Below are 13,325 nucleotides of genomic sequence, written 5' to 3' on the forward strand. Positions count from 1 at the left end.
TATTTGCAAGATCCAGTCAGTAACCACCTTCTGCTGGGCCCTGAAATCCTAGTATAATGAAATATTTTTGGTATCTCTTTGAAGTCAACTATAATAGGATTTGACCAATAAAGCCTGAAGTGTAAATATACTCAATAAAAATTATTCTTTCATCTCATGTTAGAGTCTTTGACATTATGTGGCTGAAACAAAACACTCTCTCTTTTACAAATAATATTAAAAGACAGTATTGGGGTATTTTGACATGTTCTAACATGTTCTACAATTATCTGGAACGTGTGTGTGTGTGCGCGTGCGTGTACACATGGACACACAGCAGTTTTCCTTCAGTATCAGCAGGGGATTGGTTCCAGGACCCCTGGAGAGACCAAAATCTGAGGATGCTCTAGTTCCTTATATTAAATGGTGCACTATTTGCATACGGGCACCTCCTCCTGTATACTTTTAAGTCTTTCCTAAATTACTTATAATACCAAGGGTATTTCTGCCAGGCCAGGCCACATGTGGTTCAGTTCTGGGCAGGCTCTGAGCATGACTTGTGGCAAGCTGTGCTGCTCCTTGCCTCCTCTGTGGCCACATGCCCCCAGGGGTCCTGCCTCCTTGGTCTCCTCTGAGGCTCATCACCTGGTCTTGCCCACTGCAGGGAGTTCTTGCACAAGTTCTCCACCTCTTTTCTCAGCCCTCCCTGCTCCCCAGTGAAAATCCCCCAGCTCCCAGATGAAGAGAGGGAGTGAGCGCTGGGCTAGCCCTAGGAGCTAGGCAAGGGGCATCCCTGTTTCTCAATAGAACCAGGTTGACTAGCTGCTCAGACCCTGCTCTGTGCACCCTGATGTCTCCTCCTGTCTCCGTGGGCTGACGTGGGCCTTTCTCAAACCTCATTCTTTTTTCTAGTAAGAAAATCCAAAGCAGCTGATGAGAAGAGACGCTCCTTGGCTAAACAGGCGCGGGAAGACTACAAGAGGTTATCCCTGGCAGCCCAGAGAGGAAGAAGCGGTGAGGGACTGGGTGTTCCTCAGAAACCCAGAAGGCCTCCCCTTCCACCCAAGCCTCAGTTCCTACCCCCAGCGGGACACCCCCCAAAGCCTCTTGGGTAAGAACCAGCAGGGGCTCTAGGCGCAGCCTTGGGATGGGTTAATCAAAGCTCAGTCATGTGATGGGCGTGGGCGACTGGCTGGAGGCTGGTGGACTCAGCCTCACCTCTAGCCCTGCTTCCTGACCCAGCATTCATCCCTCTCTTATCACAAGACTGTGATGAGGATGGCTGGGAGCAAGAGGACTTCCTGCGCCCCACCCAGCAGCGCAGGAGAGCCAGCACCTGGGTCTCTGGATGCTCAGGATGCCTCTAGTGATAAAAGGACAGTAAAGTAGGACCCTGCGGGCTGGTGGACTTCGATGTCATCACCACCGCTAAGTTTCCACCGCTGGGGATGGATAGCAGTTCTCCTTCTGAGATCCCTGGCTGATTTCATACTTTGGGAATTTGCACATGTTCCTTTTTTGAATAAACACTTTATTTGGTAACAATGAAAACTTTGCCTCCTAGGCTTTGGGGGCAGTAGGAAGAACAATTGTTTTGGAAAAACTCTGAAGAAAAAGGCAATGATACCACAGTAGAAGACCTCTCTCCCTCATGTTTACTGATTACAAAATCACTTTTACCTGGCTATTGACATCGTAGTATTTTTTGATATTCTAATATTTATTTAATTCTGTGGTGCTGGGGATCAAACTTTGGGCCTCATGCATGGTAGGTAAGCTATATTCCTCCCACCCCCGGCCCTAATATTCTAATATTTAGAAAGAAAATGTTTAAAGTTAATTATGGATCGAATGAATCAGAACTGTCTTTAGCCTTGCCTTCTGAAATAAAAGCTAAAAACGCTTCTTTGTTAGGAGGGTGGTGAAATGAAAACCAAACAAAATCTCCCTTGACCTGGAACTGGTCGTTATCATCAAGGTTTTTGTTTTCATTTTGTTCCTTAACAGGGATGATGACCTCAGAGGAAACACAAAGGTGGACCTTTTCCTCTGCTATAATTATCTCTACTTACTCAACTGAAAAGTTCCATTTTGAGATGTGGGGACCAACACTAAATGACCACGTTCTACAAAATGACAGTTGGAGGAATGATCTTTTTTCCTTATGGACAGCAAAACAAGAGATAGATGTCCCCTTAGTTTTGTGATCAGGCTCCCATGTGTAGCCCTGTCCACCATGAGGCTTGTCTGTGTGCACACTGGTCACAGAGCCTGAGGCAGGGCTGTCTGAGTGGCTCACTCCTGTGCTCCAGTGTTTTCCAAGGGTGGCATGGGAGAAGGCCTTGTAATGTGTCCCTTCCCTGCAGTATTTTTAGAGCACAGTGCATTTGATTGGCAGCAACGAAGGTGGACTTTCTAAAAGGGCAGTTCTTGTTGTGAGCTTTGCTCAGCTCATTTTTTCCAACTTAAGGTACTGCTTGAGGTGCCTCTTGCATCAGGCTGGGTGGGGTTGAGCCTGGGGCTCTACACAGTGACCAGAGGTCATCCAGGAGCCAGCCCAGAAGAAGACAGGACCTGTGTCTTTAGAATTTTGCTCCATCTTCAAGGATTTTCTGGAGAAAAAGAACCTCACTTAGAAGCTAGTAAAAGAATATATCATACAATCTCATGTATGTATGGTGGCTTTCCAGTAAAATCAAATCTTATAGCATATTTTTTCTAAAACAGTCTGAAAATCATGAGGAATAATATATACATGTATAAGCAGATATACATGTATGTATGTATATCTAATACACATCACATGTGACTCAGTAATGCACATTATCATAGAAAGCACGAAGAGCCATAAATTAATTTACATTATAGGAAATTCCGGCGGCTCACCAAGATTATTTGTTGTTGTTATTTTTAGGTGAATTCTTCTCAGGATAATTCTGCTATTAAGTAGGATTTTAAAATATATTTATTAATTGCAGCATTGCTTTTTGTATTGGAAACCTGTTTACATACCAGAACTCAAGTCCTACCACTGAATTTATTTCAAAATGATCCAGTTGTTTATTTTTTCTTCCAAATCTTCAAACCATCTTTTTCCTTTTACTTTGTGTTTTTGAGACTGTCTTTTAGTACAACTAAACCTCTTCAAAATAGGGGAGAGAAGAAAGCCAGTCCGGGAGGTTAGTGGAAACAGAGAAAAATCAAATAAAGAAAACATTAGGAAAGAATTTATCTATCACATGTGATTTCTTTTGTATGCAAGTAAATGCTCTCTGGGAAAATAGTGCTGGAAAATAGTGCTTTTCAACTTTTCAAAAAGTTGAAAAGTATATTTCAACTTTTTAATGGTTATTTTCTGAAATTTTAATTGGGAGTTAATGGTCCTTCTAATTCCCATTAAAAATGAATTTAAATCTAGGTTTTAACACAGCAGTAGCTCATACCTATGACTTTCCCTTTGGTACTGGAAGGACAGGCGATGGATTTGTGTTCTTCCCTCTGTCTACCCTTGGGGAGTGTATAATGGTGGTATGCAAGGAGTCCAGCCGCTCATTAGCTCAGCCCATGTAATTAGATGTTGAGATGTATATAGTTGTGTGTGTGTGTGTGTATACACAGATGGCACACACATGCTGTCCCTCAGTATCTGTGGGAGAGTAGTTTCAGGATTCCACAAGATAACCAAGATGCTTAAGTCCCTTATAGGAAATGGTGCAGTATTTAATACAACCTTGGCACAGAGTCTTGTATACTTTAAATCATCTCTGGGTTACTATAATACCTAATGTTACTTGATCCTAGCTCAGAAGTCTGACGGTGGGATGGGTGGGTCCCACATCTAGCCACTTGCCCCAAAAACCAAACAGAAAAGGTAATATTAAATTCAGGAAAAGATTATTTAAGAAGTGCCAAGAAAAATTAGAAAAAGAACTTTAGTCAAGATGTCCATAACTGGAAGGCAAACTGGGATCCAGCATCTCAGCCCCGTCTTTGGAGCGCTGACAGGAGTTTTAGGCTTAGAGGAGGAATTGGGTTGGGGGTGGGGTGGGGGTGGGGAGCTCTGCGTAGTTAAAAGCCCTGGTCAGACTGGTGTGGCTGATTCTGGGGGTGGCTCTGGAGAAATCCTTATCACCTGAGGGAGCAGTTTCCACTTTTTGCTCAGAATGTTAATCAGACCTGCAGTCCTGCGGGGCAATTCAGGTCTCCTGCTCAGGGGTCATCTCACCTCAGGGGTGATGTGCTGCCTCCTGCTTCCTGGAAGGTGTAGGACAAGGACTGAGGACTTCTGGGTGTCACTCCTGGGGTCGGAAACAGTCTGCGGCACATCTTGCCTCAGCCTTGAACGGGAAGGGCATAGGTTAGGTAAACTCAGGGCTAATAAGCCTCATATTGTGAGCTTTTAGATGAACCCTCCTTAAAGGATTAATGCATCTACATGCAGAGCTGAAGAGGGATTGGACCCCAATATTAAGGTAATAAAGGAGACAGATGCAGAGTGAGGCAGGGATGCCCAGCTGGATCCTGCTTTCCTTCACCATTGAGCATCTGCACAGGCCTAAGGAGTTCAGTGCTTTGCCAGGTGGGTGACGCACACCTGTAATCCCAGCAGCTTGGGAGGGTGAGGCAGGACGATCATGAGTTCAAAGCCAGCCTCACCCACTTAGCCAGGGGTTAAGCAACTCAGTGAGACCCTGTCTCTAAAGAAAATACAAAATAGGGCTGGGGATGTGGCTCAGTGTTAAGTACCCCTGGATTCAGTCCCTGGTACAAAAAAAAAAGAGTGCTTTTAGCAAAAGCCAGCATCTCTAGCTTCCTGTTATATAATACATACATACTACATAAATAGTCGTTCTACTGTATTGTTTAAGGAATAAATGACAAAGAACAAAGGTCTGAACCTGTTCATCACAGACAAGATGTTTTTTCTTTGGATATTTTTGATCCTCCACTGATTGAATCCAAGGATGTGTGGAATATTTGGACACGGAGGGTATCACACACACACACACACACACACACACACTCAGGATATATAAAATATTTTTGAGGATATTATTTTCAAATTAGTTGGCTCTAACTTGGAAACTGTTTCACAAATATCAGCAATCAGGGCGTGACCAGGACGGCTTCCAGCTCGGCCCAGGAGGACATCATCCGGTGGTTCAAGGAGGAGCAGCTGCCCTGCCGAGCAGGCTACCAGAAAACCTCAGACAGCATCGCCCCCTGGTTCCATGGTGAGTGAGGAGGAGGTCTTTGAAGGCCCATGGAGCTGTGCTAATCCACCAGGAAGGCAGAAAGAATAAAAGCTTCCTTTCATTTGTGCTGCCCCAAATGCATCTTTCACACCATTTCCACAAAGCGGGTTTTCAGAGGTTGCTCAGCGAGCGGCCTCCTCACGCCTGTTTGGGAAGCAGTCCACATTCAGGGTGACTGTGTGCGCTCCGGTTATTCAGCCCCACACACAGGCGCTGGGGGCGGGTGGGCAGAGCAGGGCTTCCTGCTGGCTCACACGAGGGCACTTGGTTGTGATTCCATCAAATGGCACCGTCCTCCCTGGCCCAAGGGGTCGGGTCGGCAACTGCCGGTGGCCATGCTAGGGTGGGGAATCACAGGGGGAAGGTCAGGCTCTGACCAGCTCCCTTAAGGAGTCCAGGGAATTTATGCAAACTATTGTCTTTCTCTGTATCCGACCAATTTATTGGAGACTCATTTTTCTCATCTTTTAAATGAAGAGATTAAACTGTGTGATCTTTAATTTAAAAATTCTGTGACTTTGATTCCTTGTTTCTGGTGTAGTTAAGGATGCAAGGTGGATTTGTTGGGTCCTGAACAGGTATTAATGAATCAATTGTTCCATATTTGACCCAAGAGTTGTGATTAATTGAAATACCGCCGTCTACTCAGCTTGTGCATGCTTCACTAACCTCTAATTTCTTGGATTTTAAGACCAGGGTGTGGCTTCTAGAAGCCCTTAGTTGGCTTCCATGAGGTCTATGTTTGGGGCTAGGGGCGGGACTCACAGACGAAACCCTTCTGGGTTGGATCCCCAGCACCTCCTAAAACAAAAACAGAAAAACTGTGACCCAGTTGGCTAAATATACAACAAAAAGTGCTTTCATACAAAAATGTTAAAAGCTCTCCCACTTAGCATGCTTGACCTAGTGAGCCTAGTTTGAATTATGTTTAAGTATGTTTAAGGCATCTTTCTAAAAAATAGCTGCCTAACACATAGCATGACAAATCTCCTAAAAAAAAGAACAAATTCTTTGTGACAGACTTTCTCTTAAAGGACTGATTTACAGTCAGAATGTTACAGAACTGTGTGGCGTCAAACACGATTGTCCATTGCTGGAGGAGTCCCCTCCTGCTCCTGGGATTGGGTTGAAAGCCTCCTTCCTTTCTGTGCTGCTTTGAAGATGTTATCAAAGATGAACAGAAAGCACCCTGGCCAACTGCAAATGTGTTCGCTATGGTTATCTCTGCTGTCCTGTGTCACTTTTTTTTTTTTTCCTTATAAGATAAGCGCTGAGGAAATTGGCCACTTTGTAGTAGTTTCTGTGTTCCTGGGCAGAAGATGCTGTTATCCCTAATTACATGGGCGGTGGTCTGTTTCACAGCAGGCAATAAAAAGTTGAAAATGTTGGTTGATGTTTGTCATTAAAACTTCTGGCACTTGACCCACAGTTCCATTTGAAATACTTGCTGAAAGCTGGGAAGACCTAGTTGGTCTAATAATCTAATTCAAGCTTTGGTTAAAAAATAAGACTCAAGTTCTTCTGCATATAACATGTAAATATGCTGTTGTTATTATTATTTATACGAATACTTGTCAGTTATCAGCAAAATCAATAATACAATGACAAATAAATACACAGCCACATAGTTCATATAAATTCTTATCTTCGGCTTTTGGAAAACACATTTCATGTTCCCACTGTAGAGAGATGATGGTCAGGCCCTACATCTTGGAAATACCATTATTGATTCATCAGGAGCCCTGTTCTGAAATCTTGGGGTGGAAGCTCTGTGCTGGCTTACCATCTCCTCTGTCCTTGACTTTGTGAGTCACCCTTCTCAGGACACGTTCTGCCTTCCTAAGTATTGGGTCCTTGTAAGTTCATACTGTCATCCTTTTCTCCTGATGGGGACTGGCGGGGGAGGGGAGGACAGGGAAATGAAGACTACAGGATCTCCGGCTTTTGTGGCTGGGTGGAAGGTAGTCATGATGTCAGCCGAGAGAAGGGACCCAGGGGATACGGACGAGGCTTAGGAAAGTGACAAGAGGGAGGAGAGTGAACTCATGTGGGATATGTTGAGTTTGAAGTGAAACTCGGGGCACTCATGAAAATATCCACTTGGCAGCTGGGTGAACGGATCAGCTGAGGATGAGTCACCAGCATGTGAGTGAAGCCATGGGAAGGGATGTGAGTTTCCAGGGGTGAGTTAGGAAGCATGACAAGAGAAGATGACCAAGGACATCTGATGGCAGAGGAGGCCCCGCAGAGGTGCTGTGAGGACCGACCGGCATCAGGCACCCAAGAGCTTTTGGGCTCAGGCCTTGTTTCCTACTTGGGTTCCTGATGAGGCAGAATAGCATCTGGCCTCCAAATATCCTATGACAGTGTGTGCTCTACACGCAGGGCAAGATGGTCTTGTCTCTGAACTCCTAGATATAGGATTTTGATGAAAATCCAAAGACCAATAGATTCTGGAATGAAGGTCCTAAGCATCTAGATATGTAAAATCTCCTCACATCTACTCTTCTCCCAGCATAAATTTAAGCTTTTTGAATGTACATTCATAGAACCAATAGGTCTCAATTTTTACTGGGCTTTTGGTTCCACAAGGGATGTGCGTAAGAACCCTTAGACCATTTTCTGTTGCTATGACAAAATAGCCAAGGCTGGGTAAATGATAATGAAAAGAGGTTCATTTATTTAACTCACAGTTCTGGAGGTTCGAGAACATGGGGACAACAACTGCTCAGCTTCTGGAGAGGGCCATGTGCTGCTCAACTCATGGTGGAAAAGAAGGAGGGGAATAGGTTGCCTGCAGAAGGGGCCAAGAACATGGAGAGGGGGCCTCACTTAGTTTCAACCGGTTCTTGCAAGAATTATTCCAACATTGAGAGCGAGAATTCACTCTGTCCAGTCCCAGGAGAGAGGCATCAGTCCTCTTAGTGACTTAATCACCTCTGAGAGGTCCCATCTCCCAGTACTGCAGCCCTGAGGGGTTTAGCCTGAATATAGGTTTTGGTGGAAACAAAACTAGATTCAATCCATAGGAGTCTAAAGTTTGTTTTCACTTTCTGTTAGTTTTCCTTAGTGCCCAAACACGCTGGTAGTTTTCACTTGGATTAGTTTGGTGTTGGGGTCCAGATGCAATCAGGCAGGTTGGCTGGCTGTCTTTTGACTGCTTCTCGTCTTCTAAAGGGTCGGGACCAGGGTCCTCATTCTAAGTCATTCCCTGATTCCTTCTCAGGAGGCTTTTCTATCTACCCTTGGAGAGGACTCCCTGCAAATTGGTAGCTTCCCTCCCTACATTGTAGCCACCGAGTCATGAGTACATAAACCTTCAGCCATGTGGCAGACGCCTGAGGAAGGGATTTTACAATTTGTATTTTTCTCATTTAAAAAATATTTTCAAATGTAATTCATTTTAGTTTTGGAAATTTCCTTCCCGCATGGTGCAGAGTAGCCAACCTGCTTCACAGAGTCCACCCATTTAATTATGAATCTCATCCAAAGCAGGGGAAAGACCCATCTTCACAGAAATAGCCATAGTAATTTTTGACTAAATATCTGGGCACCGTGGGCCAGACATGTTGACTCATGTTATGGTTTAAAGATGAGGTGTCCCCTAAAAGCTCACGTGTCAGACAATGCAAGAACCATTAGATTGTGAGAGTCGTAAGGTAACCATTGGATTAATCCACTGATGGATTAACTGGGTGCTAACTGTAGGCAGGTAGGGTGTGGCGGAAGGAAGTGGGTCACTGGGGACATGACTTTGGGGTTTCTATTTGTCCTTGGTGAGCAGAGCTCTCTCTCTCTCTGCTCCCTGGTTGCTGTGTCCTGAGCTGCTTTCCTCTGCCACACCCCTCCACTGTGACCCTCTGCCTCACCTCAGGCGCAGAGCTATGGAGTTGGCCACCATGGGCTGAGACTTCTGAAACCGTGCGCTAAAATAAACTTTTCCTCCTTTAAGTTGTTCTTGTCGGGTCTCTCTGTCACAGCAACACAAAACTGACTAAAACAACCCCTAACATTAATCACTACGGCAGCCTTCTTGGAAGATTTTCTTGGCCTGTGAGAAGTAGACCACATTCATATTAAGAATCAGGCCTGATTTAGATTCTCAGAGTGGAATCAGGCAAAGAATTCTCCAAACCACAAGCATGAAAAAAGACTGTACAAATTTAGTTTTCTTCTTCCTTTCCTCATTTAAAAACTGATGTTTTTTATGAAATCCTTTAAACATAGTACAGAAAAAAAAACACATAAAGAACACCAATGATATAACAAATGTTAGATCTGCTCTCCAGATGAAATGAACGTCAACAGTCACATGTACTTCATGTCTGTTTAAAAATAAATAAATCTTACAGAGAGAACTTAGGGCTCTCTTCTACTCCATTTTTAATTCCATTTCCTTCTGTTCTCTCCTTCTGCAAAGGTAAACCTCTCTCCTAAAGAGGTACTTTCCATTCACATTTTATACTACAAACATCTTTGTTTCTATGAAATATGCAGTATTGTGTCGAACATTTAAAATGGTATCATGTTGCACATATTTTCTATCAACATCGTGTTCTCTAGATTTGCCTTTGTTTATAAATGTAGACTGCTCCCATTGTGGGGTGTTTTATTATATATAGTGTGCACACATGTATCATTGCTCCTTTATGTCTTTTTCTACATTTGGTATAGTTTTCTTTTTTTTTTTTTCTGCTGTTACAGAAATGAGGTAGTACACTCTCCTCTGGTCTCATATCTGAAATGCTCTGAAACTTGAGCTGATGTGTTGCTCAAAAAGTTTCAGATTTTGGAACATTTCAGATTTTCAGAAATCTGGGGAAGTTTATGCTAATATTACAAAATCCAAAAAATTACAAAATCTGAAATAATTCTGGTTCTAAGCATTTCAGAAAAGGGATGCGTCACTTAAACTAAATACAAGTGCCTCCCAGAGTGATTCTGCCCAAACATGTGCTCCTGCAGCCGTACTTGAGGACTGCTGCTTTCCTATTTCCTTTCCAGTGCTGGGTAACGCCAGACTTGATTTTCCATTCATCTCATGGGTACACAGTGGGTTTCCTCCTATTTGAAATCTCATTGATCTGTAAGGCTTACTACATGATTGCTGGCCGGCTGAGTGTCTACCATAATTACATCATAATTACATCTGCATAATTACATCTACTGATCTTTCAGCCATTTTCCCAGTGAGTTGATTTTTTATACTGATTCATAAGATTTTATATATCCCGGATGCAAATCCTTTGTCAATTACAGGGGTTGCACATAGCTTCTTCTGGTCTGTGGTTAGTCTGTGACTGAGTAACTTTCTGGCACATTTTGAAGCACAGAAGTTTTTCATTTCGATGAGATAGAGATTAGTTCTTTTTTCTTTATGGATTTTGCTTGTTGTCATGCACAACCATTTGTAATTTATTTTTTGCATATGATATGAGGTTTGGAGATATTCATTCATTCATTCATTTATTATTGTGTTAAAGTGTACATTATGTGAAATTTTCCATCTTAACCATTTTTAAGTGTAAAGTTCAGTTGTGGTGTTTGTTTTTTTCCAAGTTCATTTATAGTCTGCCTCTATGGCAACCTTCATCTTGAGGTGCAAACTTGTGGTCTTCTTGGGGCTTTTCTGAACCTGTGCCTTTCTTTGGGCTTGTGTGGTTGCTTTTTGATTTTTACAGTATTTGCAGTTGTTTTTTAATGGACCAGTCTTTTGTGTCTAGCTCCCAAAAGGGAAGAAAGAGAAAAATGAATGGGGGTGGGGATGAATTTTAAAGTTTCATAACTAGACCATTGAGACTTGAGTTGTTTTCTTCTCTGTGTAGGAGGGGAACGAGAGTATATGTCATGGGTTGTTTTTACCAAGCAAAACAGCTAATAGGAATGAAGTGCTCTGAACAGAGCCAGGCATGTAGTGATTCTGTGATGACTTCTCAGAACTGAGCAACTTAGAAGGTGCCCACCTTCCTGTCCTTGTGTAGCCCTTCACCACAGTCCTAACCCTGCTGTAGAACGTCATTGTGTTTTGTGGTACTGGGGATTGAACCCACGGATGCTCTACCACTGAGCTACATCTCTTGCCCTTTTTATTTTATTTGTGAGACAGGTCTCAGCTAACTTGTTGAGGCTGGCCTTGAACTTGTGATCCTCCTGCATCAGCCTCCCGAGTTGCTCAGATTAAGGGCGTGTGTCACTGTGTCTGGCTACACAGAATATAATTTTAAGTAGCAGTGTCATATACAAGGAATAAGTGGCACTTCAATAAAACAGATCTTAATTACTGTAAAAACCGTCACCTATGCTATGTTCACAAGTATTTTTTAGGAGCTGTTTGGGAAGTTAGCAGGATCTGTAGATAACCACGGAGCTCGGGGTGCAGGGAGGCACCCGTGAGACCTGGAGTCGCCGAAGCAATGTCTTCTGCTTTCTGGATCGGTACTCTTCTGGACATTGTAAAGTCCATTTGGTTTCATTTCCTTAGGAAGGACTGCTTTCTTCTGTCTTTCTCTCTTCTCCTCCTGTTGTCCTGAACACCAGTTTTCAGTTCAGGACTGTCATGACCCTTATGTACAATCCTTGTTTTTATTAATTTCATTTTTGCATCTGGTGACCATATTATCAGTTAGTCTGTAAGACGGACCTAGTAGTCTATGAGGTCCTGAAGGAATTGATAAATGACAGAAATTCCCTTGGCCAACAGTAGTGTTCTGCTGACTGACAGTTGTCCTACCCTAATCCAGTTCCTGATTGGGATTCTTCAAGGTATGTAGGAATATAATTAATCACACCTACTAACATGCTTTGAAATCTCCTAAAGAAATGGTCAATAAATAAGTAAAATTGAAGTTTGAAGGTCTGCACAGAAACCCACAGGTTAACATCTTCACTCTCTATCAACGCTTCCCCACTCCTCCTATCGGACAGCCATGTGTAGGAGCTTAGAAATTGGCAGGGAAGGGGAGAGGGAAGGTGGGTAGAAAGACAGAAATAAATGTATAACAGATTTCTGGTTAGCACATTTCCAGTTGTTTCTGTTGAGAAGTCACATATTTGCTCTGTGCATCGTGGCTGATCATTATTCCACCAAAGTATAATTAACACTTTCTTTATTCAAATACGGTTTCAGCTAGACTGTTGATGAAGTGGCTCCATCTTTATTTGCTTCTTAATGGATGTCTTTTGCTGTCACGGCCTGTAATTGAGCCTGCCTTCTAAACGCTTTAGTCTTCATAGTATATATTTTAGGCGACTTAAAAAGCAAATCCCTTTCTCTTCAGTGGGATACCAACAGAGCTCACACTGCAGCTCTTTTAATTGCTTTCATTTCTGACACATCCTGCTGTCTCGTTCTCCTTGGGAGGTAAATCCTCTCCATCTCAGTGGACGCAGCTGTCCCCTGGAACCTCTGTTCCTAGAGACCACTGCCAAGGTGGCTGCCTGTGTTCTTTCCCTCCTCCCTGCCTGGCAGTTTGTCCTTCTGCGTGGGCACCAGGTCCACCCCGGCCTGAGCATCCATAACTGAATAGGTCACATTCAGAGAGGCCCGGAGATGCTTACCACGGCGTCTTTCACGCTGAAACCTTAGCGAAACTGTCAATCAATGCCCCTCAGTGATCTTTCTGTCGACTCTCTTTCTGTGGAATAGAGATTTTTAATCACGGGGCCATCAAAATTCTGCCCACCTCTCACGAAGGGGTTTTCAGGCAGCTGCTGTGTTCATCAAGCACAGATTACTGATTTATGTGTCTTCTCAAAGCCTTGTTCCCAAGCTGCAGATGATGGTGCACGTCCGGCCTCATTTACATACAGGATGCACACATTCCAGGGAGCACATAGGCTGTGGTCAGCAGCAAGAATATTCCACCACCTGTGGGTGGCCAGGAAGGGCAACTGGAAGCCCATTCACTGGCAGTCACTTGCGAGGGACCCAGCAGAGCTCCTTTTAGCGTGAAGGCTCTCTTACATTAATGGCTCCAAAGCACTCGTCTGAATCTTTCTCTCCAGGTCTCCTCTGAGACTGCCACGTATTTGTTCAGATTGCTGAAGTAACTGGGGAAGATGAAACAGAAAGAGGCTAAAGCGACGCACATT

The 13,325-nt window shown here is 43.6% G+C and overlaps 1 protein-coding gene across 5 annotated transcripts in view; it reads left to right on the forward strand.

Moving 5' to 3' along the window:
• Positions 1 to 13,325, forward strand: part of Sh2d4a (SH2 domain containing 4A) — a 65,909-nt gene that overhangs the window by 39,854 nt on the left and 12,730 nt on the right. For all 5 annotated transcript variants that reach the window (XM_027927235.2, XM_071610552.1, XM_027927236.2 and 2 more), the window contains 2 exons: positions 892 to 1,090; positions 5,083 to 5,213. In XM_027927235.2, coding sequence (XP_027783036.2) covers positions 892 to 1,090; positions 5,083 to 5,213 — 330 coding nt within the window. The remainder of the gene's footprint in view (positions 1 to 891; positions 1,091 to 5,082; positions 5,214 to 13,325) is intronic.

Source organism: Marmota flaviventris, chromosome 3, assembly GCF_047511675.1.
Source record: "Marmota flaviventris isolate mMarFla1 chromosome 3, mMarFla1.hap1, whole genome shotgun sequence".
Lineage (NCBI taxonomy): Eukaryota > Metazoa > Chordata > Mammalia > Rodentia > Sciuridae > Marmota > Marmota flaviventris.